The 27,480-nt window shown below is 42.2% G+C and overlaps 1 protein-coding gene and 1 long non-coding RNA gene across 16 annotated transcripts in view; one reads left to right on the top strand and one right to left on the bottom strand.

The window, feature by feature from the left end:
• Positions 1-27,480, bottom strand: part of Ablim1 (actin binding LIM protein 1) — a 291,033-nt gene that overhangs the window by 173,160 nt on the left and 90,393 nt on the right. For 7 of the 15 annotated variants that reach the window (XM_063244792.1, XM_063244788.1, XM_063244783.1 and 4 more), the window contains exon 1: positions 24,102-24,460. The exons of 1 other annotated variant lie outside the window; for it this stretch is intronic. In XM_063244792.1, coding sequence (XP_063100862.1) covers positions 24,102-24,351 — 250 coding nt within the window. In that variant the 5' untranslated portion in view covers positions 24,352-24,460. Of the gene's footprint in view, positions 1-2,539; positions 2,698-24,101; positions 24,461-27,480 lie in introns of those variants that run through there. 7 more of the 15 variants (XM_063244794.1, XM_063244793.1, XM_063244784.1 and 4 more) reach the window with 5 other exon arrangements.
• LOC134475215 (uncharacterized) lies at positions 4,077-5,587 on the top strand. The gene is made up of 2 exons (XR_010046242.1): positions 4,077-4,400; positions 4,772-5,587. It is a non-coding gene; the product is annotated as an uncharacterized LOC134475215 (long non-coding RNA).

The raw sequence follows: 27,480 nt of genomic DNA on the forward strand, positions 1-27,480 counted from the left end.
ATGTGTCTGCAACTTGCAGTGAATGGCTGACTGATCAGAAGAACAAGAGTTAATGAGAGTGAGAGGAAGTCAGCTAGTGCCACCCTAGCAGGCTGGGATGAATCACTGTGCTTTTTCTCTAGCCTGTGTCAACCTGAAACAAAGGTTTCAGAGGGCAACAGCAATGGCATAACCAACATGGGCACCAAGTATCAGCATAGTGGAGAGCTGAAGGCGTCCATGTTCTTTGGACTGGACACCACCATGACCTGAGCTTGCTCAAGAATGGTTCCTGTCCACTCTGGAAGAAGGGAGGTCTTCCCAGGAAAAAGGGGGAATGGAAAAGGCTTGGAAAGTTGCAAAACTGAGAAGACACAGACCCTGTCTCAACTCTGACAGCAGGTGAACCTATTTCCATTGTTGGAGAATCTACCGTAGGGCAGAAAAGAAGCTACGTGCTGGTTACAGATGGAGACGCTGCAGCTTCTGAGACACTCACCATCTACTGAGAGACAGCAGATGTTCACACTGTGGTAACTCTGGTCACTGACCCACCCACACCATATGATGGGCCAAGGAGGACAAGTATGTGGTCCAATAATCTTCGGTATGACTTTCAGCCATATCCTTTCTGAGCCCGTTTTCTCATCTCTAGGATGGATGCCTCAGTTCTATGCTTCCCAGTGCCCTTCTCACTCTATAATGAACTTTCCTTCTTTCCTTTGAACCTCTGTGTAACTACCTGAAAGCCCTGCTTTCCCGTGGTGTTGGATGAGGTTGGTGTAATCAGAATGCTGGGAGGCAACAGTGGGACTGACAGACCTCAAAATAAAAAAGGAAAAGCTTCTAATCATTAGTCTAAGAGCCAAGATAATACTAGTATGTGACCTCCCCGTGGTCTGGCCAACGTATTCCAGTTAGAGAGTGGCTACTGATTGGCAAAGCAAATTCTAAACTAGGCAATTGGAACTTTGGGAAGTCTGCAAGGTCTCTGAGGAGAAGTTGTTATTTAGGGACTCCTGGTTTATAATACAGACCAGGTGTACCAAGGCTGGAACTGCCAGAAGCCCACAGGAATAGAACTGAGAAGCAGATCTGTCACCCCGTTCCCATCACCAATTACTCATATAGGGAAACGCAAATCCATCAACAGGACCACTTTATTTTAGTTGGGCCAGAGGTTCAAATGAAGGGTCAACTCCAGTAAATGCCACCATCTGCAGCTGGTAGGAGGGTTTCTGGAAGGATTCCCCAAAAACGGAAACATGAGAAGCACCTTTATTCCCACAAAACCATTTCAGTCAATTACTATTTACTTACTGAAAGACCAGAGCTAACGCAGGTAGACATTAAAGGTTCTTATGCAGAATGAATAGTGCAGAACCACATTTCTATGTGCATGTGCTGAGGTGGAACCTAAACATTGTCACACTGTCAGGATGCTCTTTCTCAATCTGTCCAGTAGTATAATAAGACCAAACTGTGTTTCCAGCAACAAGGACCAACTAGAGTTCAGCATTTTCATCTCAAATGGATTCCCTTAGTAGTAGCTCTATAAGAAAGTAGATATAATTTATTGAAATGGTTCCAGACAGTCCCAAAAGAGAAGTATCTGCTTTAGGGGAGGAAAGTATGGTCCACTGTAAGAAAATGTGACCCTAAATCCAAACTCACCAGAAGCAAAACTCGTGGTCATTTACATTATAAAAGCATTTAAGGCCTCTACAACAGCAGAGGCCTAAAATCAGAAAAATGATTGTAGGATGATCCCATAGGTACCTATGTAATTCCGGTCTAGAAAGATCTAGAAAGTACAGGAGAACCACTAACAATTGAAGTTGATGATGGAGGGGGTGCTTTCACTTTTCTGTCTATTCTCTGTTACATTTCACTTTAACACCAGATGTATTTACTCATGAAAACAAGCCCTTACGTTCTTTCACATTTCCTAGACTAGTAATTCAATTCTGAGCGATTTATCTTAATTTTAGGGCCACGCCTAGTACATTAACAACGTACACCTGTATAGGGCACACCCACCCACCCCCTCCTTTTTCTGCTCTTGCGATGTGATTTTGCTGCCTTTGCCATGTACAGCATCCTGTAAGAAGGTGTTTGGAGGAGCCAGTAGGGATCGTACAGAAATGACAGCGAGGCTTGGGCGAGCCCCAGCACGGCCCCGCCCAGTAGGAAGGACCCCTCCTTTACAAATCTTAATGACTTTATTGATTCAGGGAGAGGCTGTAAATGAGGAAGAGAATGAAGGCTAAGATGGGGGCAGGAAGGCAAGCCACAAAATGCGTGAACAATCAAAAGCGACGCACACCCCGGAGCTCAGCTGGGCAAACGCTCCAAGAAACGAGAAGGTTCAGACGCTGTGGCTATGTGATAGGTCCTTAATAAAGTCTCGGCTCAGCAGAAACCCAGACTTCACAGTACAATCTTGCACCAAGAACATGTCTGCCCGGCTTTCGATTGATCTTTGCCCATTAGGTAGCCCAGCCCCGCAATCCCATTCCAACTTCTGCAACCGCGCGCCGAGATCGATGTTTATAATTACCTTGCTCCTTCACCATGGTAACCGGGTCTTTAGCCGAACCGGGCTGAAGGCAGCAGGAACGAACTCCAGGCGTGCGAGCGCGCCTCGGCGGCCGGACAGACCCGCTGCTGCAGAGGCTGCGAGGAGGAGCCGCCCCCGGTAGCCGCCAGGTCCGGGCGCGCTCCGAAGCCCCGCCCCCCGCGCGCGCCCCGGCTCCCACGCCCGCCCCGTGCTCGCCCCGCCGGCCGCGCCCTGCCGGGGACTCTGCCCTCGCTCCCGCGCCGAGACCACGCGCTACAGCTGCTGCAGTAACAAATGCAAAATTCCACCGTCCTCAGCTCCGGTCACTGTCACCACCTTGCATTCCTCGCGCCCGCACCCAGGGAAAAAGGGCGACCGAGATGCTCCAGAGCCCTGACCCCTTCCCAGGGTCTGATAAATGATTGCCAGTGGAGGGAGCCTGAGCCCAGCCAGGGACCGCTTCCCTAAGTAAAACAAGTCAATTGTTACATTATTAGTTTCCTGTGACAGCTGCTTTCAATTGCTATTACAGCTTCTTTCAGGCAAACTGAATAAGCAAAACTGGCCATAATAGAAAAATAATGCCAGTGGCAACTTCACTTTCCTATGCGAAGCGAATGATGACATGTGGTTGGCCCTACAGGTCCCTCCTTATGTTACCTGCATTCCCGAGGGAAGGTGGAGAGGCCTGAGATACTGAAAGTTCCAGGATTCAATGTCTTATTCTGCATCAAATTTAGGTTCAAGGTAAAAATCTGAATTATCCAGTTAGGTAGGATTCCAACTTCCTTTTTCTCTGTGCTTCTTTGGTGTTTTCTAGACAAACTCTTTCAGTGTGCATCAGTAAGGAAGAAGGCTCAGTGACAGCTGAGGGGCAAACAGCCTGGTGGATGACCTTATGCAACCAGGACCGGCCTAGCTTTGATCTGCAGTCACAGCTCCTGGCTTTTCTGACCCACGAGGTCTTGGACACGTTCCCTATAACAGAGGACTTCCTGGTTCAGAAAGCAAATACCTGCCCCATCCAGCTCCTGAATCCTAAATCCTTGGGTCCCCATCCAAAGTCGTATATGTCTATCTTGTGGAAGAAATGTGATGAGCAAGAGACAAAGACAGACATCACTTCACTCAGGGAGCACAGCAGATGGCTGACACATCTTTCAGAACTAGAACGCACAGCCAGTATTACACTGTATTTACTGCAAATATTGTAACGTGTTGGGTCTAGGAGAGCCAGGGGAACAGAAAGGAACGGAGCCACCAACCTGCCTCAGTTTTGACTCAGAGGTCAGTGAAACTAACTTCAGTGGGGCTGGGGAAAAAGGAGAAAAATACTTATTTCTTCATCTCCATCTGAGGCAGGCCTCTATTACTGGCTTTCTGATGGGGAACAGTAGCAGAGTACAAACAGCTGTGACATTCCTACATCTGTGACTCAGGGCTTTACTATTAATAGTTTGGCTGTCTCAGTCTGTAAGTAAGGGCTAAGTCCCCTTCAGCCTCTGGGTCATCTTTTCTATGACACACTTTGCCCACACTACGCCCCACCACCCCCAGCCCTGCAGGGTCATGGTTTTCCTATGTCAGCAGCCAGCTGGAATATAAACACTGAAGAGTCTTTAAGCAGCCTCTCTAACCTCCATTCACAGATGTGAGCCAAGCATCAGAGGGATGCCATCCAAACTGCAGAGGGATGGCATGGTTCAAGAGCACCTTGGGGACCAGTCCTCTGCATTCCCCATTTTTCATGGCAACTTGTCTACTTTTCAAGTCCTGATCACTCTTACAGCCTTTAAAGAGAAGCTGCCAAGCAAAACCAACCACAAAGAGCTGGAATTAGTTTGTGCTATGAGCCTAGCAGGTGAGTTAATTTTGTTGTATTTTTGCTGCATGAACAGCACCTCATTTAGGCACTTCTCTCCAAGGCTCTTACATATTGAGAGCTTAGAGAACAGTGGGGCAGGGGTGTAACTCAGGGGTAAGGGCTCTTATCTGCCATGCAGGAGGGGCTGGGTTCCATCCCCAGCATTGGGGGCAGGTGGGGGGAACTAAGGGATAGCTTTCTTTTACCATTCCCTTTTGTTTCCTGCTGGAATGTAACTTTGAACACTGCGGTTTCCAGTCCAAACTCAGTGATATATAAACTTTTCAGATACTGCCATGAGTTCAACTCCCTTTTTTACTCAGGATGATAGATTTAAGTTTACTAACTGAGCTGGTCTCTTCTTATAGTTTCTAATGTACCTGTAGACCTTTGGAGATAAACTGCACCATCGCAAAACCTTGGGAGACTGAGAGATCAGAGACTATTCATTTCCAAAGAAGCCTTTTCTAAAGGAAAACACTACACAGTGAGTGCATCAGAGAGCTCCTCCTTCCTGTGTTTTCCATGGAAAGAATTTTCCTGTACCATAGTCACGGTGAATGAGTCACCAGCAGTTAGTTGCTAAATAACAGTCATATGGCAAAAGTCCTCCCAACAATCAGATGCTGCTACTTTAGGATAAAAGTATCCACTCTGCATTTTTGAGATAACCAGAGGGTATTGCTAAAGTTATTTTTGGAATGTGGGAGAGTAAAACCAAATTGCTTTTGTCTCCTTGCCTTCGGATAGACTCCTTAAGAGCTTGGAGTACAGAAACAAAGAGGAGATATTTTCTACTTACAATCAAAGCTGCAAGAAATACAGTAAAATAAATCAGATAAAAAATAAAATTCAGAACTCATATTCAGAGAATAAGGTTTTTATTCTCATTCTAAGGATGATTTTCAAAGAAATTACTTCAGTTTCATTCCAGTTTGATGAGATAAATCTTGTGAAGACAGACACTGACCCAGGGTTTTATTTGTTATTTTACCTCCATCCCTGACCCCTCAACTGATTCACTGTTGCCTTTTCATTTACTTGAAAAATGAAGCGAGGATTATCAATGACCAATGGACAGAGAGAGGCCAGTTTGTTGGAAATAAAAGCTTGTTAGCATACAACCACGCCTGACAACAATTCAAGCATGCATCATTTCCATAGAAATGCCAACAGAGGAAAATGCTACCACTGGAAAATAAGCATCCAGGAAGAGTCCACTTCCTTGCTGCCACACCTGCTGCAGGGCGCCTGTAGGCAGGGATTTCAGGACCCTCCACTGTTCCAGACCCTCAATACCTCTTTGGCAAGTGAGCACTCAATCCTCTCTAGCAGAATTCAGGGACAGAAGGCTTGACAAGGAGCCCCTTATCCAGGCTCTATTTATGTTCATGCTTATTGACACTGATGGGAAGTCTGATGAGTGCTTTGTAGGTACTGCACAGGCAGTACAGAAAAGAGAGAAACAGCAGCTTTGGAGGAGCTGACTGTGTAGTGCAGGCCAGGCCAGGTTGCTCCAGAGGATACTCTCCAAGAAATAAGGGCTGTGCTGAAACAGAGTGAGGCACAGGATGCAGGGCAGTGCTGAGCCCCCCTGGGGAATCACCGGACAGTGAGCATGGGCTGCCCAAACGAAGAGGAAAAAGTCACTCTGAGCCGAGGAAATGGGGCAAGAATGGATAGAGCAGTTTACTGCTCCTGGACAGCAGGAGAAGCTCAAAATCAGGTTGGTGGAAGGTCTCACAGGGCTTCCATGCCACTCAAAGGAGGCAGGACTGTGAAGGGATGTATAGAACTGGAGCTACTTCTTTCCAAGCAAAGGCTGCATCGCAAAACCCTCCTGTGATTCGGTTCCAACCCAGGCAGCCTCCTTTTAAATCGGGCTGCTGTGGCGTCTGCATTTCCAGTGTTCAGCAGGCTGGCTGATGGATCACAGAGGCCCAGGAAGTATCGGTGTTTCTTAGTTTGTTTAAACATTTCTCTTACGAAGTGGATAAAAGGATAGCCACCCAGATCACTCAGAATTTTAAGATGCACCCCCCTGGGGCTGGCTTCCCTTCTGTAGTCATGGGTTCAAGCCCATAACTAGGCAGTGAGCTCCCTGATGGTAGGAAGATTTCTTGCTCTTTCCCTTTACCCCGCCCCCACAGTCCACGGACCTCTGGGGACTGATATACTCAAAGTGCTTTAAAGCAGACACCTGTCCTCCACCCTAGGTCTGATGACTCAGGTCCTGTGGGTCTGAGGCCTGAGCTACAGCCAGTTCCCTCCATGACTGAGGACTGCTGGCCTGAAATAGAAAGATGGGTTGAGGTTTACAAATAAACACACATGTGCCATCACATCTGAAAAACAATCCTTGCACTCTCAGTTGACCAAAATAACAATGTACCTGACATTCACTGCAATCTTAATAAATTTTTTAGAACTGGGGATTCCAATATTCCTAGTATGAGACAAATTCTAATGTCTGACCCTGCCGACTTTCATGTCCATAACTGACAATTAGGGATTTTTTTAAAATATGAATTTCATAGAATTAATTCCCAGTGACATTCTTGCTCCAAAGTTCTTTAAAGTAGGATTATGGTACATTAACTTCTAAAACTTCCTTGGGATCTTTCTCAAGAGCCAATTCTGAGTCTGGACCTAAGCAATGGGTTGTAGCTCAAAAAAAAAAAAAAAAAAAAAGATAAAAATTGATATAATTTACCCAAAGGTCACTAATTCACTAAGGATAAAAATGACTAGGTGAACATCTAATTAGTCTTCTTTCTATAGATATAATAGAATTAGTGAAATTCAAAGCTCTGAAATACTTGTAAGGACCATTTTTTAAAATACTTTACTATTGGTACCGATAAAAAGGAAAAAGACAAAAAAAAAACTTTACTATTAGCTTTCTTTTCCTTAATATTTTTTTTCTGTAGAAATACAGTTATTAGTATATAAAATCAGTTGCTTTCTATCAGGTAGAACTTCAATAACTTTCCTAGTGATATGTCCTTCTTTTTGATACTTAATATCACCAGTGGTCTGAATTTGATTATAGTGCAATGAAAGAATTACACGTCTGTTTTTTTCCCAAGACTGTGGGCTATCAGAGGGAAGTTCTCAATGTTACCATATAGTCTGCATTCATATGGTAACATGCACAAAAGTAGGAATGCAGTTTTGGTTTGGAATTGTCCTGGGGATTGAACCTAGGACCTTCACACTAATCTACATCTCCAGTCCTTTTTATTTTTTGAGATAGGATCTTTCTAAGTTTCCCATGCTGAGCTCAAACTTGCAATCTTCTACCTCAGTCTCCTGAGAAGCTGGGATTAGAGGCATGCATGCCTATGCCTAGCTCAGAATAAATGAAATAGTTGATGAATGTTAAGTATGTCAGCTTTCCCTGTTGCAACAAATACCTAGGATAATCAATTTAGGCAAGATTTACTTTGGGAAGTTTCAGTTATGGTTGGTTGGCCAAGGCAGCACATCATAGTGGAGAACACGTGTAGCACAGCCAAATGCATCTCCCCAAGGACATGACCCAAAAGAGAGAAGAAGGAGAAGGAGAGGGGGGAGGTGAGGTGGAGGCGAAAGTGACAATATTTGTCAAGATGCAAACCAATAATTGACTTGTAGAGAAAGGAAGCTAAAAAGGAACTTAACCAGGTTGTCATTTTATGAAAGCTTAGCTATCCACCCTCACTGTTACTTTCATCACTGTTCACTGAGCACTTGTTGTATGGCGCCACCATTCCAGTCTCTTTTATCATTTCCTTTGGTCATAGCAAAAGCATGAAGCACATGCTATCCCACTTTACATGGGACTGAAGTGTCAGATTTGTCAGGGTTCAAAGCTACAGACTCTCCTTGGAGTTGCTGGGTCTTCCCTTCTACAGAATTTGTTAAGGAGCCTCTCCTTTCCATTCCCTAACTACACACTACACACACACACACACACACACACACACACACACACACACAAGCACACAAGCACATTGACTTCTTTGGTATTTCCCAAAAGCCTGGAATAATGGCGAAGAAGTTGGAGTTGGCCCTGTCTGTGTAAAACAATCTTCTCCCTCGTTACTTTACCCTGATTATTTCTTGAACTTCAGGCCATGGGACCTGTCACCTAAATCATATCATAGCCATGGCCTGCTGGTCTCCACCTGGGCTGGATAGAGGCAGATGGTACAACCAGATCCACAGATCCAGTCTTCTAAAATGCTGTTCAGTGCTCTACCCTGTCCAGCCATCCTTAAGGAAGGGCATTTCTGTGGTTTATCTAAATAGAGAAGACTTTTTTTTTTCCTTGGTTGCAGGATTTTTACAAGCTTTAGAAAATCCACATCTCCCCCCAGCCCTTATTTTGCCTCATAATTCTCCTAATTACGCCTTGGCAAACTCCTCCAAAATAACCTATCTCTCATTCTCCTGGGACGTTTTAGTCATCGCCCAAGGGACAGGCCAAATACAACAAGCAACAGACACAATTATCCCAGAATTTGCTACCATAGGAAGAGCAACACTGTAATCAAATAGCTCTTAGTGCACAGAGAGAAGGAGCCATGGACCCAATATGCTGGGTGGTGAAAATCTACAACTCTTTATTAATAAGCAGGCAAACTTGACAAGGGTTACACAATCACTTAGAAATGGGTCAAAGTTCCTCGTGTCTGGCTTCCCACCAGTAGTTATTCGACTGTGTCACAGTGGCCACACAGGCAGGCTGATCAGACACAGGCCACAGTGGAATTCTGGCTCCACCACGTGCTGAGTGACCTTGCACACACTGTTCCTCTCTGTGGGTTTAGCTCTGGGAGTGGTATGGACTCGGGTCACCTGTAAGGGTTTGGGGAGGACGGTCCTGGCCCCTTAGGCATACAAACTGTGTCCTTGCAGAGGGCTCTGAGCACAGAGGGCCATCCACTTTGGTTACCTATTGTTCTATTGAAATATGAACCTGTGTTTTGTAAGTGAAGTCCAAGCAGGCAGCGGGACACACATGTGACCAGATGAGAGATGTGCACTGTGTGTATCTCCCTTTTTTGCTACTCATTATCTCTGAGCATTTGCAGTACCCCATGATCACATAATCCAGGGCACCCTAACGTGGGGATTCAGGAACACTCAAAAGTGAGGACATGGAAGGTGTCTTACATCCTTGACAGGGGAAACAAGGCTGCTCGAAGGCCATTTTCATTTCAAACCATTTGCTCTGAATGCAGACAGAAGGCCATGGGAGCTTTATCATTTCCTTTTCTGCTTATGTTCCTTCCCTGGATTAGGCAATCATGTCACACACACAGAAAATGGTGGCACAGAAGGAAAGGGGAAGACAGGACCACCCAGGGCCCCACTTTGTTTCAGCCTCTTCTGACTCACAAGTTAGCTAAATGTAGACCACTGAGTTAGTTTGGTGCAACATTGCCACTGCACCAGAGGGAACCAAAATATATACATATGTACAATCTATGAAATGCAAATTGCATAATTTCAGTGATTCTACAAGTTAAAAACTCTTATATTTGCATTTAAAATTGGCATTGCATAGTAAAAGATGAAAGGTAAACCTCATATTAACAATTTGCAATTTTAATTTTACTGTAGGACAACACTGAATAGCAATCGAAACACTACAAATTGAAGCCAGACACAGTGACACATGCCTGTGACCCAAGCAGTGGGGAGACTGAGGCAGGAGGATCGTGAGTTTGAGGCCAGCCTGAGCTTCATAGAGACACTTTCTCAAAAACAACAACAAACTAACTAACCAAATAAATAAATGCATACATACTACAAGTTGAGAGTCCACAAAACAAAGTAGTTTTGTATTTTAATAACTTTAATGGCAGGTTTTTCCTGCATTTTGAACCAGGAGCCCCCATATTTTTCTTTTACCCTGTACCTCACACATGATTACTCAGCGCTGACGAGAAAAGGGATGGGTTGTGACATGAAATGCCAGGCACAGAGAAGGAATAAGATGAGTAATAACCATTGTCATTTAGTTCTTCATGACGTCATCAATCTACAACAAAGTAGGGTAAGCTTGAAAGCTGTACAAGTTTTTCAAACCATTTTAGGTTAGAAAGAAAGAGCCTTTGATAATACTGAAGCTGGAAATTTATCCTGTAATGCCTTTAGGAAGTTAGCTGCCCCCTTGATGCCTTGTTATATAACCTTTGCTGACAAATCAGAAAAAGCAAGATGACACCAACCATCAAAGAAAGAGTGGCCTCGATGATAGGAAATCATCCCAGAAAGACAAGGTTATTATTATCAACTGACTCATGCATTCAACAAGTTTTTATGAAGCACTTACCAATCTCAGGAACTGTTCTGGGCACGGGGGTATCACAGAGCAAAACAAGGATGAAACTCCTCACCGTGGTAGTTGTAGAGCTTACATTCTAGGTCAGGGCAGAATTGCCTAACAAAACATGTAAGTTACATATGTATAAGATGAGAAGTGTTAAGATCTATGGCAAAAAGCAGAGCTGGAAGAGAGCGTTGGGGGAAGATCTGTGGTTCTATGTAGCAACAGTTTTAAGTGGTAGAGGGAAAAACAAATGTCCTGAGGTGGGAGCTTACCTATGAGTCAAGGCAGAGCAAGAGCGAAAGCAGAGGGGCGGAAGAAGTTATTGGAGCCCTGGAGGTCACTGCCAAGACCTTGGCTTCTTCCATGAGTGAGGGGGAGGCACTGGCGGTTCTGCCCTGAGACTTGCATGGTCTTACTGCTGTCTATATGGGATCTTCTGGCTGCTGTGCAGTGACTGGAGCGAAGAGGATGTGGAATACATGCATGAAGTGATAAAGAGCCAGGGCGGAGGAGATGACACAGCAGCAGGAGAGGAAGAAAGACTGTACACATTAAGCAATGAAAACTGAGGCCTAAGACTGTGTCAGTACGAAGCAATGAAACACCAGAGGACAGATGCCAGGAAGGTATCCTTCTACCCTTCCCTAGCATGAGAAAGCCTGAGATGATTTACAGTGAAAACAGAGGAGCCTGAATCAATGAGAGAACACCAACAGAGGTGGAAGATTACAGAAGACTTAAAATTCACTCCCTAAGAGCTAGGGGTGTAGCTCAGAGGCAGAATGCTTGCCTAGGTTCATTCCCCAGTGCTGCGAATAAAATAAAATAAACGTAAAGCAAAATAAAAGACCTAAACATAGAAAACTTAATAAGCAGAATATGTACTCAAGATAAAAGACATAAGAATACTCCCAGGATGAAGATAGATCTGAATTTGCAGAGTTAACTTGCAAAATTTGATACAGAATTCTAAGTCCTACATTAAATTTTTAAGCTGCAAAGAATATCATTCTCTAGATATCAAGGCAGAAAAAGACCGTTGTCTACAAAAACATAGAAATGCACATTTCTTAACAGTAACACTGACATTCCAAAGACAAAGGGGCCACACCTGGAAATCTCAGTAGAAGAAGAGTTCATCCCCAAAACCTTACAAATAGCCAAAAAAAAGGGTAGGTGTGAAGGCAGTGGAAGGCACTGCATATGCAAAGGTTCTCAGGCAATGCAACACCACGGACCATTCCTAGGACAGCACCTTGGCAACAACACCCAGCCATTAAGAGATGTATCAAAATGAAGCCAGGAACTCAAAGGTAGAAGAACCTGCAGTGATCGGTGAAATCAATTACATTTGAAACTGACTGAATTATGAAGACAGGAGAGAATGCAAAGAATATTATAACTAACAAAACTCAGGAGGTGGGAGAAGTGCCCAAGTGCTGCTCTTCTCATTTTTGCAGCAGAGAGAATGATGTGCATGAGCTTGTCCTGGATCCTGAATCTCAGCTTCTCACAGAAATAGTATCACATCACCCAGCCACTTCATCTTCACTTAGAGATTGCACAAAATCTCTTCACTACTAGTGAAGAGATTATATCCCGGTTCCCATGTCCTGAGCTTGATAAGACAAAGGGTATCACAAGGCAAATTTCTCTTCAGGGTAATCATTATGATTGCAAATATTTACTAATACAAAAGTAAAAAGAAAATAAAATAGCATACTTTTACCTTTTTACAAATTGCATACGGATTTTTAGTGCAAGAAACAAAATTGTTTTTAAGTTATTTATATTTAGGACTTTCCCAGCCTCTTTCCTTCATAGACTGATGGATAAAAACAACCATGATCCGTGGTTCTGAGGATAGTCACATAAGGTTTTAGTTTCTCTTTCTAGTTACTCAGCCTGCACATTCATGAAAACACCATGGAACTCCCATAAGACTTGATTTAATGGATGCAGAATCACTGCCCAGGTGTAAGAATGTGCCCTGGGCGTCCTTGCCAGTCTTTCTCCTGTCCTCATCCTACGCCTTTGCCCCTCCCAACCCTGTGGTACTGGGAACTGACCCTGGAGTTTTGCACAGAGCTACATCCCACCCCTTTTCTTTCCTTCTCTTCTCTTCTCCTCTCTTCTTTCTTTCTAAGTTTGAGATAAGATCTCACCACATTGCTAAGTTGCCGAGGTTGCGCTCAAACTTCCAAAGCCCCTGTCTAAGCCTCTTAGAATCATAGCATTGCAAAAGTTCACCCCCATGCCCAGCACCCTACTTCTCTCTCATGTTTGTTTGTGGAAATGGGGTGTCACTGTGTTTTCCAGGCTGGCTTCCAACTCACGTCCATCCTCCTATGTCAGCCTCCTGAGTGCTGGCATTATTACGTGTATGCTCCAGCATACCTGCCTTCTACCCTTCTTTTGAGAAAGCACTGAGACATGTCTTCCCCTTGGCCTTGGCCAGAGATGACTGGACTGTTGGCAGACACTGGATTGGCAGTGATTAGCCAAGAACTTATAATTTCTATCATGTTTTTAAAAAGATGAAGTGGTCCAATGAAATTTTCATCCCTGAGAATCTGAAGTAAGAGAGGTACATAGAAGCCCTAGGCCTACATTAAAAGATAAGTAAGTCCAGACCCGGGGCAGGCAACACAGAGCCATGTGTATACCAATGAGCCAAGGGCCAGCGTGTGAGAGGGAACTCTACAGGAGAGGATGGCAAGGTCATTTCCCAAAAGGAGACGGCTGGTCTCGGAGCAGCCTAAAAAGAAAGAAATCTAACTTCTCCCTAATTTATGCTTTAAAAAAAGAGACTCAACATTTTGCCTTGATGCACTGATCAGTTTCAACAATTCCTCTACTTTTAGATTACTGAGAACAATAGAATGATACTCTGAAAAGACCAAACATGTTCATCAAATATTTCTTTTTTTTTTCAAGAAAACCAATGGTTAATTGGGTCATTTTATTGCACAAACATAGTGGAATTTGTGTGCACACATACTGGCCTAAAGTGCTCCTTAGTTTAAAATATGTAAATGAATCTACTTGGGTAAACTCTAGTAATGGGAGCTCACAAGTGCCTCATAAACAAACATATCCCTACATGGCTTTTTAGCTACTGTTTTTTTTTGGGAGAAAAATGTAATTCATGACATTTAATAGGCCCTGCAGAAATGAGTCATCTTATAATGATATTCTACTGTATTTACATGTGTACATGGGCTTTCTTTAAAAAATTTAAACAGTGGTATATTGCTACAATTCAGCTAAAGGTTGTACTAATACTCTCTAATACATATACCACATTGGCTATTGCAAGAGATAAAGAAAATTGCTTTTATCCCTTCTTCCCTGTCACCATCCTGAACAACATAGAAAATACTCTGCCTAAGAATTAAATTTTGGGGGGTGTTGAGGGAGATTAGAGGAAGCACAGGAAGGAAAATATTTAGAACTTAAATTCTTCTTGGTTTTAGATCCTGATTTACAATATATTTTTTCCTTTTTGAATAATATATACTAAGAGCCCTAAGAACTTGCCAATGTCTTCATTGGCTTTCTCCATGCACATAGGAACAAGCATAAGAGCCATAAAGCAGCATTAAACTGTTGCATCCACAATCATGAGCCAGGTAAGAAAAAAGGGAAGAACACAAAGAAATGAATGACTGCTAGCTCATTAATTATGCTAATGAATTTCCCTGATCATCTAAATATGCAAATCATTGTCTCTGTGGAACTAAAAGTGGTATATAGATCAGAAAGACATAAATCAAACTCTCAGTGAACTTACGTTTTAATTGGGCAAAAAGCACAAGTTACCTATATAAATTAAAAATGACGGTGAAAGAGATTGGAAGCAGAGATACTGAGAAAACTCTACTCAGATATGAAAGCAGGAATATTTGCTACTCAGCAAAAGAGATATATAAAGCAAAGGTTGAAGTAGAACATGGTCCCCTCCAGCTACATGAAGAGTTACAGAAAGTTAGCTGGGCTCAGTATCTTTTCACCACTGCTGCAGCATATAGAAAATAAACCAGATCATCCTTAGTGTTTCTTTTATAAAGAAGCTAACCAAGAAATGTACTGGAGGTGGCCTGGTGACAGATGCTTGTAATCACAGCCACTCAGGGGTTTGTGGCAAGGGGATTCCAAGTGTGTGGCCAGTCTATGCTACATAGCAATACCTTATCTCAAAATAAAATTTAGAAATGTCTGTGGAAATATCTCATGGTAGAGTATGCAGGGCCCCTTGTTCAATCATTTGTACTGTAAAAACAGAAAAGGAAATAAAAAAGAAATGTACAGTAATTGGAAATAGCTGCTTGCATTGTTGTCCAACTCTTAAAAATGAACCGTGACTTATGTGAGATCAAGCTCAACTGAAATATTACTAAAGAAACTGACATCACATAATAGTTCCATCAGGGACAATACTGGACCAGATGATGACCTCAACAACTAGTTAGTTACCAAGTGACTATGGAGTTTGTACTCTCTAAGGACAAGTCTGGCCTGTGGACAGGATAAGAGGTGCACACATCCAGTGACACACTAGGATCACATGACAGCACTTCAGGGAAAAGACTGATATGAAACACAACTGGGAATTGTCCCACTAGACCAGAATAGTCCAGTGATGTCAAAACGACCTTACAAATTATCTGGGTCATGATGGACAGAAAAGGAGAGGACTGTGCTGGCACTGGCCCCAATAATTTGACCTTTCTTCCCAAGTCCATCTTTATATCCCACAGGGTCCCATTCTGTGTCATGAGAATTCTCCCTTTTCTTTTGGGCTGTGAGCAAACCTTTGTGGGGGTTTTTTCCTGGGCCTTGTGAACCAGAACATCGCTGATGTCCTGTGATGAATTTCAGTTGCTATCTATGGCTACAGAACTTGGATGAGGAAAGATTTCTAAGAGCAAACAAACAAATCTTGTGGGCTACATGAAGGCACTTGCAGCATTAATAAAGAAACCAGCTAAATAATGTCTCAGAGTAAAAACTCTACCTTGCTTTTCATCATATGTTTTCAGATCTCTAAGATGTAGGATATAAGCAGTTTTGAAGATTAAAGAAAAAGGATGTAAATAGGCATGAATGCCCATATGGGAATTTTCGTTTTAGTGAAAACTAGTTACATTTAGCTTAGAGGGGAAACTTTGATTTAATTTTAAATTTGTTCAGTGGTGAAAGTGTGAATAATGTATCTACTCTAAAAAAGTTTAGCAGTTTCTTGAAAAATTAAATACAGAATGTCCTGTCCCAGAAATTCCATTCATAAGTAGATATACTCAAGAAAATTAAAAACATATGTCCACACAAAATCTTGTGAAAAAGTATTTATAACAGCATTATTTATGACAGCCAAAAAGTAGAAACAATGCAAATGATGATCAGCTAGAGAAACAAAATGTGATAAAACCATACAGAAGAATATTATTCAGCCATAAAAAAGAATGAAGTATTGATGCATGCTATGATAGCAAAGAAAGACAAAACAAAATGTCACAGGTTGTTTGATTCTATGCAGCAAATGTCTGGAATAGTCACATACACAGCTAGATAAAATAGATCAGTAATTACCTGGGCTGGATACAGTTAGTAGAGAGAAATTCCTAATGGGTGCGAGGGTTTTTTGAGCAGAAGCTAATAAAAAATGTTCTGGATGGGCTGGGGATTTAGCTCAGTGGCACACGCACTTGCCTGGCAAATTCAAGGTCATGAGTTCAATCTCCAGTACCAAAAAAAAAAAAAAAAGTTCTGGAATCAATCAGTGATGAGAGTTGAACAACTTTGTAGATATACTAAAAAAATGATAGAAATGTGTAAGACAAAAATGAATCTATGAATCGGAAAGTATATCTCAATTAAAATATATGAAGCAGTTTTATTTACCAAGCATTATAGTATATACTGGAAGACAGAGCACTAACACACCCGTCCTGTCAACAGGACACTTACTGATAGGAAGAGAAATGCAAACTAACATATGCAGCTAAGCGTGAGAGTGCTTAGATGGGCTTTTATGTGTTGTACAAAGTGGCCCCAAAGCAGAGAAGCCAGGAAAGGGTTTGCAGGCAAGTTTCCCCCAAGTGCTGTCTCCACTCAAATAAAAAAAACATCTGATAATCATCCAGTCTTCTCTTCTGCAACATTGAAAAAAGGAAATGGAAGGCTAGGAACTTGATCTAATCCTACCTCTGACAACTCAGCCAACATTAGGGAAGCTATTTATTTCTCTAAGCCTCATTTTTCTTACTCCCTATAAAAGTTAGGTGTTTTTCTATAAAATCCAAATTTTATATCTATCTTTAAAAAGACAGCTAAAATTCTAATGATATCACAGTCCATTAAGACTTCTGACATACTTAAAATTGAAGATTCTGTGAATTTGATTCTACAAAGGATTTCATGAATGTGTTATGAGTGTGCTGACTTTTGAAGGTTCACAAGGATTTCAGCCCTCCAGACCTCTCCAGAGCCTGAAGAACAGCACACAGCCTATCCTTACCTTCCTGGTGGCTGCTTTCGCCTTGTATTCCAGAAGCAGAATCACCTCCCTGCTAGACACCCTCCCAATGAGCAACATGCTGTCTACAGCACCTTCGTACAAGTGGCTTGGTCTTTATCTGGGGCCATAGCAGGCAGGTGGCGATTTGTTAACAGGAATCTATAATCATAAGGACTGGGTCCTGTCTCAGCGTACTGTGGATCAGATAATTCTAAATCAGGGTTCTTATGAAAGTAAGATGCCATAGGTAATGTTCAATTTCTTAAAGCTAGAATAACAACAGTGCCAAATGATACCCTTAAACCATGTATCTCTGACTTCAAATAAGACTAGTTTCTAAAAATATATATAATTTAAAAAATCAGACATTTCAGTATATTTAGCAATGCAAGGCAGTAATTTACACTTGATTTTAGCCAAAAGGCCAAAAAGTGATCAAAGGATTAATTTAGATGGAAAGTTTCATACGAAAATAGTTATTCACCCATATTCCTGGAAATAAAAAATAAAAATATAAGGACCAACAACAATAAAATAACAAGCAAACAAAAATAAGGCTGGTTCAGATAGTAGAACCAAGTGAAAATGTCTTACCTCTGTTCCTCCCTCTCTGTCTCTGTCTGTATGTCTCTTTCTCTCTCTCTCTCCTCAACTCACTGAGATATTTTCTTTTTATCCATATTTTGTGTAGCTCTGAACTAGTTTCCAGCTCAGATCTCAAATCCTACTTTCTCTTTCCCTAGTCACTCCATTGATCTTCCCTGACTTTGGAAACTGATTATATTAGGTAATTGTTTGGACTTTCACACATTTGGGTGGGAAGAATAAGAAGAAGGGAAGTATTCATTGCACATGTACTAAATGCTGAAATATTTGCTCTTTTATATTTTCTTTGAGAGCTCATATTTCTGCAATGGAGGTGATATTATCCTCAATTTACATGTGATATAACTGAGGCTCCAGAATGAGAGCTTTGGAAAGCTAACAGGATTATTGGTAACTAATACCCCTAGGTTGCACAGCTAAAAAGTGTAGAATGGGGCTTAAACTTGGCAGGGAAATTCAACTCCTGGCCCTGAATTTGAAGCTACTATGCTATACTGCTTTTCCTGCCTTAGCATCTTAGAGGCAAGAGGACAGTTCTACCCTCGATATATCTTAAGTAGTGCTTCGATTTTTCTGAAAACATTCATTTATTCATCTATTCACATACTTAACAGTTCTATTTCCATGCTAGGTACTGTAATGGAATCAAACATGAAGGTAGCTCACCCGCACCCTCAGTGAGAAACTCTCAGTGCAATAAAAGAGAAAGGCTTTTGCACAGACCATTCTAACAAAGATGGTCAAGAGATGCTAAGGAAGCAAGTAAAATGCAAGGAAAGAGGAAAGAACAAGGGGAGAAAGTCTCAAGGGGAGAAAGCTTAAACCAATTCCCACTGAGTGTCCAAGGGTCATAAAAAAGTACACCAAGTCACAGAATAGTGCGTCCAAAGAGAGGCCCAGCTTAAAAAGGCCCTGCAGACATCCATAACATACAAGTCTCCTCCAGGGGTATTTAGGGGTTAATAGTTGGACATACTAGAAAGGCTAGGCTTGACCAGCAAGGGCCTGAGTTCTTTGATTCTGGGAAAAACGATTAAACTAATGGAATGAGAGCTTCGGGAAGTTAACAGGGTTGTGGGTAACTATAAATCAAAGGAAAAAATAAAGCAAACTAATGCTTTACCAGATGGCTGACACCTCAAATCTCTCTCCATCGATGCCCACTGACTGAGAAGAAACTGACAACCTTATCATTTTCACCTGATGGAACAGAAGTCAATGCCAGACTGCTTTGTGAGGGGACCACAGTTCCTCGACTCACTGGATGTGGCCCGGGTACCCCAGCATATGGAGGGACAGGAGGCCACAAACCAATGTGTCACCTGGTGGGCAGCAGGTGCTATTTCCTGCTTTGTGTCTCAGAATAATCTCAAGGTCTGCAGCCAGGAGAGCAGAGTTGAGGGGATGAATGATGCATTCCTTGCCAATTTCCCAGGACATATTTTTTCAAAGCCAGGTAAAATATCCCAGATTTATTTTCTCTTTTTTTCCTTTCTTTCCTTTTTTATTTTTTGAGGTACTACAGATTGAACTCCTATGTACTGGCAAGCATGCTACATGGCAAGCATGCTACCCGCCTTTAGAGTTCTTATTTTGAGCCAGGGCATTGCTGAGTTGCTAAGCTACCCAGGCTTGACTTCAAGTTGCAGTTTTCTTGCCTCAGCCTCCCACAGTGCTGGAAGTACAGGTATGTGCCACCATATCTGAAAGATCTCAACACTCGAATCTAACATTTGCAAAGACTTAGGACCTTTTCTCCAATACAGTTTCTCAATACCACCAGGAACATGCTATGGAAGAGCCCTAGGGAATATTGAAGAATTTGCTCTTCAAATTCAAGACAACAAAGCCCCTTTTAGCCTTTGCCCCACAGCACCAAGACCTTACCCAAGAACCTTTGACATTCATGTCTGGGGTTGTGGATTAGTGACAGTGAAGAAAGCAAAAGGCCGACATTAAAACCTAAACCATTGCAATGTTATGGTTAATCTGAGAATGGGTTGATACTGCTTTAAGAAACAATGTACACTTGAGGTTCTCTCACTTACATATCAGTATTGGGGTTTTGGGAGACCATCCCGATGATGCGTCCCCGGGATGTGCTAAACATAACAAGGAGGTCCTAGCAAGTGATTGGAGCAGAAAGAATCGCCTTTCTGTCTTCAGGGATTCAAGTTGCTTTTCCAGGGAAAGGAATGCCAAGTCTACTTTGGTGCCCGGTCTCCCATCCAGAACATTCTGCTTTGGAATCTGTCCTCAGCTGACTACATAATCACTGAACCCTGTCCAGATAGCCTTAGAGCTTTTGATAACAGTGCCAGGCTCTTCTTATTTGCTTGTCAAGAGGCAACTGCTCCAAATATGCTCTTTCTTTTGTACTAAAACCAAAAGCTCAGAAGAACAGAAAGAAATAGAGATATGAAACTTTTTGAAAGATTTGAAAATAAAATTTTTCGGCAGAATTGGTAAACAGCCTAATTTCCTACAGTGGATTAGGGGGAAAATTCCATATAGAGAATGAGTACTTATGAACTATAAAAAAAGAAACCCTTGCTCATTTTCCTGGTATAGCAATTTATTTCATAGATTCTTTAAATTTGAGTTGCTAAAGGACTCACTTAGCAATGTTACTTATGAACTTTAGGTGTGCCAGGGCTCAGCACACCTCACAAATGACCCGTCCTCATACTGCTCAGAGTGAGCCAGTAAACATCACAGTTAAGACCAGGAATTGAGGAGGAAGGCAGACCTGGCTCTTTCATTTACTCTGGATGTGACATTATTAATTATGTATTCCTCCATTTTCTCATCTCTAAAGTGAGGATAAAGGCAGTACCCACTTTGTAGAGTTACTGGGAATAAAGAAGGAAAATTATGAGATATTTGACATAATGTTTAAGATGCAGTAGGCCCCCAGTAAATGACAGCTGATCTCGTAAGTCCCTTGCAGAGGCCACTTTGTTGTGTCCACACACCCCAGCTTCTTATTAATTCCTTTCCCATCTTAAATGGAGAAAACAGTTCCTTTCCTTTTGACTTCCGAGGGTTGTTTTGAGCACAACAAGGGACAGATACATGTGGGAACATTGTGGGAAGCAAGAAAGCAAGGAGCACTGCCTGTCTCAAAGCTGGGGTTGCACACCGGAAAACAACAGGAAGCTGAAGCATCTTGAGATCTTGCTGGCAGCTGTGAGAGGCCTTTGCCGAATATTCCCAAGCACCCTGCCAGGAACTGTTCCTGAGCTCTCTGGGGCTTCACTTGTACAGGAGCATGCGTGGCTAGAGGAGATGCACTTCCTCCAAGCACCTGTGCTAAACAGAATGCTCCCAGCACACACAGTGGCTTCCTGGGAATCCCACTTCCTCTGCTGCACTTATAGTCCAGGGCTCTAGCAGCACAGAAACTAGGATTCCATTGTTTCATGGTGGTGGAAGGCCACAATCAAAATCATTTTTAAAAGTAGACTATTATTTTTGATATAGTAGGTAAAATTTATTGAGTTGCTTGTGTATACCAAAGTAGCAAACACCTTGATAATGTGTGTTCCCCTTTAATCCTCCTATTCAATACTATCTTTAGACCTAGGCAAACAGGGCTCCTCCCAACCCTGTACCTTCCCTTAAAAAAATGTCCAAATCCTTTGCCAGTACATAGGCCAGCTGGAACTGGCAGTGCTCTCAAGCGTAAGACATCCCAGACTCCTCCTCAGAGCTCTCTCCCATGCTGACATTCCTCTATGCCTCTCCCAGGCTCTGCAGGGGTTGGCTACATGCTCTATAGATCTATAAGTCATGGAATTTGGGGGGCCACAGAGATAGGTCTATTCCAGATAGAAGCCTGGCAAGCATGCTATCCTCAGGTTGTTGTATTTCTTTCCTATGATTGACCAAAGTTGAATTAGAGATACATTGAATTTAGGGTGATGTAGTTGTTCCTATAGACAAGGCCCCCAATGAAAATATCTGCCAAGAGCCCCACAGTGGAGGCAGACTTGCTCTCAGTAATGATATAAGATGCGTATTCTTCTGCAAACCTTATGGACAGAGGAAACTGACTTGGAGACACTAACTTCCCAAAGGGACACATTGAGTGAGCAGAAGAGCAGGCCACACAAATTCTGGAATGTTCAGACTCACAGCGAAACACTCAACTAATCACTCAGATTTCTTTATCTTCCTCACCTGAGCTACAGATATCCCCACAAGGCTCACCATCCCTTTATCCAGAGCTCTTTGATTCTATGTAGCCTCTTGTTCTCTTGTGATTGAACCTGCTGGCAAGCTATTGTCTCGAACACTGTCATTCAACTACAGTTTACCTGGCTTCTCCTTGACTTCCTGCTCTCTCCTGCCCACAGACCTTATCTTTTTCAAGAGGGCCACAGCTCATTCCAAAAGCATCTGATCTGAATCTCTTTTAGCAGAAGCATTCAGTGGAAGCACCAAAGTCATTCAGCCTAAATTGTTAGCTCCAACAGAAATGTATGTATTTTGTTGTAAACATCTATTTGTGGAATAAAACTCACTTTTTTTCGCCCAAAAATTGAGAACTCCACCAGATGTGCACCCAATATTTAAGGAAGCACTGTGAACTGCTGCTTCTGAACAAACTCTTTCTAGGCAGATTAGAGAGGGGCTGGGGTAGAAGCTTGTGTTTCTCTATTCTCATTCCTTGCTGCCCTGCAAGGGAAGAGCAGCAAAGTGGGGACTGCTGAAAGGTGAAAGAGCCAAGAAACTGTCACCATCAGCATCAGTCACAATTAACACCGCTGTGTGCCAGTCCCTCTGTGGCACAATGAGACATCATATCATGCTCGTTAGGATGGCTAGAATCAAAAAACCAGGTAATAACAAGTGTGGTGGAGATGTGGAAAAATTGGGATCGTTAATGCACTGTTGTTGAGACTGTAATATTGGGTGCCTGCTCTATTTAACAGTCTTGAAGTTCTTCAGAAGACTAAACATAGAGTTAATACAGCCATTCCACTCCTTGGTAATTTATACAAGACAACTAAAAACATATTATCACATAAAAACTTTTACATGAATGTGGTGATACTCATAGGAGCTGAGAGGTGGAAACATCCTAAATATCCACTTACCAATGAAGAGGTAAACAAAATGTGATATATCCAAATGATGCAATGTTATAAAGCCATAGTAAGGAATGAGGGACTGATACCTGCTACAGCTTGGATGAACCTTGAAAACATTATGGTAAATGCAAGAAGGCAGATACAAAAGACCATGTATTTTACAATTACATTCAGATGGAATGCCTCTAATAGGGAGATCTATAGACAGAAAATAGATCAGTAATTAAGGCTAGGGGGATGGAAAACATTTGGAGTGGGGAGCTAAAGGGCACTGGGTTCTTTTCGAGGTGATGAAAATATTCTAAAATTGATTGTGGTGATGGTCGCACATCAGCAAGCACACTAAAACCTACCAAACTGCACAGTTTAAGTGGGTAAATTAGAAAGCAAATGAATTGAATCTCTATAAAGCTGTCAAAAAATCAATTGCAGCAAAACGCCTTAAAACAGACTAACTGCCTTCTATCACTTAAACTTAGCCAAGCCCGCACTCCTCTCCAGCTACCCATGAATCTTGGGGTACGTAGTGTGCTTTCAGGCTCATTTAACTCTACACGTTTGTAGAGGCCTCACGTATAGCTTTCTGCCACTGTAGTAATTCAGGCACTGATTTGGACAGGGCACGAGCAAGTAGGTGGGTGTTGTTGACGCTTTCAAAATCTGAAAACAGCCATGTGCAATCAATCACTCTGTCCTCACACTGGGCTTTCTCTCCCTCTTTCCCACGCAAAAAGATGAGTAACATCTCAATGACCTCACTGAAAAGAGGCCTGGATAAGCCCTTTCACTTTTCTTTTAAAAGCTATCTCACAAGACCTTAGGCAGCAACGCTTTTTCATATGAAAGAAAGCCTGTACTGACCTTTCTTTCCCATCACACTTCCTATTACTGGTAATTATTTGTACCAACTTTGGAACGAGATATATGTGTTATTGAAATCATAAAAGTGTAGATAGAAATCCCAATGGAATGGAGTCCATAGCTGTACTTATGTTACGTTTTCCATTTCTCCCACCCTTACCCCCATTAATTATATATTAAGGATAGGGTTTCCTTTGAAGAACACGTTACAGAAGAATGGTCTCAGTAGTCTTTTACTACTTAAGTCAATCACAAAACAGAAAACCATGTCCAGGGTGAGCTCCTTTACTTACCCAGAGGGTCGCAGCTGTTAAACACATGCTCAGATGGGCCACAGACCTCGGGATAGAGATACAGCACGTGAGTGATGGTGGCACGCCTCTGCCTCTGAGCAGAGTAGGGGGTCCCAGTCACACTCACATCCTCAATAGTCAGTCTCCTTCGGTAGGAGCCCCTGCTGCTGGTTCTTTCAGATGAGGTGACTTTGCTTTTCTTAGAGCTGCACAATTTCCCCAGACATTTTAAACCAAGGAAGGAGGGCATCTTGACATTGACAGCAATGAAATAAGCAACGGACACCAGGAGCCTGGGATGCTGTGTTCCCTGACAGCCCTCTCTCAGCTCTCCTGGCTTCCTATCATCTCTTTTTCACACTGCCCAACAGAGAAGATTAAGAGGCCTATTTAAAAGATTACCCACAAGAGCTTAGAGCTCCATACTCTCAGTTAGATGATTAGGTATAAAAACAGCTCCTACCAGGAACTCACGGCTGTGTCAGTTTAAGACATGAATGTGCATTTGAAAATAAGATTAATACTGTATCTAGAGCAATACCTGAAAGGATTCTTCGGCAAATATTTCCAGAATATCCACTTTTATCACATAAGAGTACCAAAAATATCTTTAGCATATATACTCACACTATATATAATCTAGAAATATATATTAGAAAACAATTCAGGATAATAATTCCAAGTTCTCTACACTTCTGATCTTGCAGAGGGGAGACCTCAGTTAAAATTTATCAGCTTCAACTAGTGAGAAATTCAGCTCCAGGCCATAGTAAACAATCACTTCTTTTCCATGTTCTGAAGGGGGAACCCCTCCCCTAGTGCTATGAAAATCCCTCTGCCTCAGCATTAATCCCATGCTAATAATAGTCTTAAAGTTGTTTCATGGTTTTTCTGCTACTGCACAATATGTAGCTGAATCATAGCACAGGAGCAGAATTGCCAAGGAGTAAGCTCCATGTTTTCACAGTGATATGCTAATAGGATAGGACCCTCATGCAATGGAGGGTGGAGTTACAAAGGACAACCGTGGCAACAAGCATTTAGCTTTCCACATACACAGAATAATGTTAGGTGAGAGATGAGACCGTCTACAGCCACACAACAGTCACAAGTCAAAGTGGATAAACCTATGTTGCTGTCATTAGGCTATAAGGTTCTTTTCTTTTCATAATTTTCTTTTCATTAAAACCCTTGCATACTTGATACAGCATTTTCTAGCTAGAAAGGCCTTATAGAGAAACTAATACTTATTTCCTGAATATGTATGAGAATCATGTGCAGAACTTAGAAAAATTATAAAACTGGGGACACTAGCCCAGACTTCCAGATGAGGTTCTTTGTAAGTGAAATTCAGAAAATTCTTTTTCTAAAAGTCCTCAGATCAGGACCAGCATTATGTAAGCCCTCATCTCTTCTAGTCTTTAAGATGAGGAAGATAACCTTAAAGAAGCTGAGGCACTTTTTCAGGAAGACCCAGAAAGCTTAAGGGGGAACAGGTCCAAAGCTGTAACCGAGTAGCCAGACCCTTCCACAAAAACCATGGGGAGGAAAGAGAGAAATGAAATATTTGCCTCTTTTATAATAATAATAATATTTAATGCACAAATTGGCAACAGAATTCAAGAACCAGAGAATCCAAATTTGCTAGAATTGCTGTACAGTGAGGAGGACAGGGGACAGAGGACCAAATGGTGAGTGGCTTCCCACGCAGAGCAGCTGCCACTACTAAGTCACATCTCAAAATTCCTGTCTAAAACTTTAAAAATTAAGCTCTAATATCCCCCCATAAAATTCTTGCAAAGTTTTCCTCAAAAACAGTTTACAAGACAGGTAAAATAAGCTATAGGGATACCATACATTTTCTGACAAGTTTACAGATTCATAGATTTAGTTCAAAGCATAGCTGTTGGGTGAGGATGGATGTAGCGCAGTATTAAGAGACCTTGCTTGGCACATGGAAGGCCCTAGCACTGCAGGAAAAAGAAAAAGGAATTGTCTTCTGGGCAACTATGAAAAGAAAACAGTTAAACTCTTCTTCAGTAACAGGATTATATAAAAGAAGTCTGAAACATTTTAAGAATTTTAGGTTGGGATGGAAAGCACTCTAAATGTGGAACATAAAGAAGGCTGATAACAACAGATGTGTGCTCACCTTTAAAGAAAACCAAGTAAGCCACAGCAGCACACGCCTGTAATCCCAGCTACTTGGGAGGCCAAGGCTGATGGATCACAAATTCAAGAGGAATATGAACAATTTAGAGACAGCTTGTCTCAAAATAGGATAAAAAGCACTTGGGTTGTGACAAAGGGCTTGCCTAGCATGCTCAAGGCTCTGGGTTCAGTTCCCAGAACTACAACACAGAAAGAAGAAAAAGAAAGAGACAACCTCGCTGCATACAAATGTGAAGAAGCTGACTCCTTTTCTGGGCAGTGGAGAGAGGGGAGAGTTCAGATACTGCCTGCCTGGGGCTTAGAGCCAGCTGTGATCAGTGTTGCTACAGGTAAGTTCTTTGCCCAAGGTACCCAGTGTTTCTAGCTCAACCAGCAGAGGCCAAACCTCCAGTCTTAAAAATACAGTTTCAGTAGTATCTTTCCAAAAGCAAGCTCTTCGCTCAAGAAAGCTGGCTCTTGGAAGAGCCTGCAGAAGCATCAGTGCAGCAGTTTTTTCATTGCTGCACACACACCAGCTGCCTGCCACAGGCCATGTGAAGTGGCAGTCAAAGTGATGCCAAAGGAGTGCAGGGGTCTTATAAGTTTATATGGTTGTATTACAAAACATCACAATGCTCTGGATGGCAAAGCCAATGATAACTCCAAATGTTTGACCCACACCCAAGATTTTGCTGGCCACTGTATTTAATCAGCTAAGAAGTTCTTAATCTCTCTAAAAACTATTCCAATGCTCTCAAGGAAGCTCTTCTTCTATAAAGAAAAAAACCTACAAAAAGAAACCCCCAGCAGCCATATTTACCAGAGCCTCAGTCTGCACTGAGAAGCCCTGAGTGCTCTAACTACACATATTAGGGCTCAACAAATGTCTGAGGAAGCGAACCCCAACCTAAGCCAAGTGTTCAGAGCCTGCATACTGCTCAGAGAATGGGTGCCATACACACTTTTTAAAGGGTCTTTTAAGGGTAAGGAATATGGCTCAGTGGCACAGCGCCTGCCTGGCAAGCACAAGGATATGAGTTCAATCCCTGGTACCAAAATAAAGTAACTAACAAATGAAGCAACACTACTCTTCTGTTAGTGATAGCTCAGTGCACACTACAATTCCCTATAAATGAACTCTGACTTTTCTTTCACTTTATTTTGTGTAATGATTTACGTCTTTTTTCCAGGCCAGAGCCCCTTCTACCCTTAAATCATCTGCTACACT

Source organism: Cavia porcellus, unplaced genomic scaffold (genome assembly GCF_034190915.1).
Source record: "Cavia porcellus strain 051 isolate PalLab524CR breed Dunkin Hartley unplaced genomic scaffold, mCavPor4.1 scaffold_2, whole genome shotgun sequence".
NCBI lineage: Eukaryota > Metazoa > Chordata > Mammalia > Rodentia > Caviidae > Cavia > Cavia porcellus.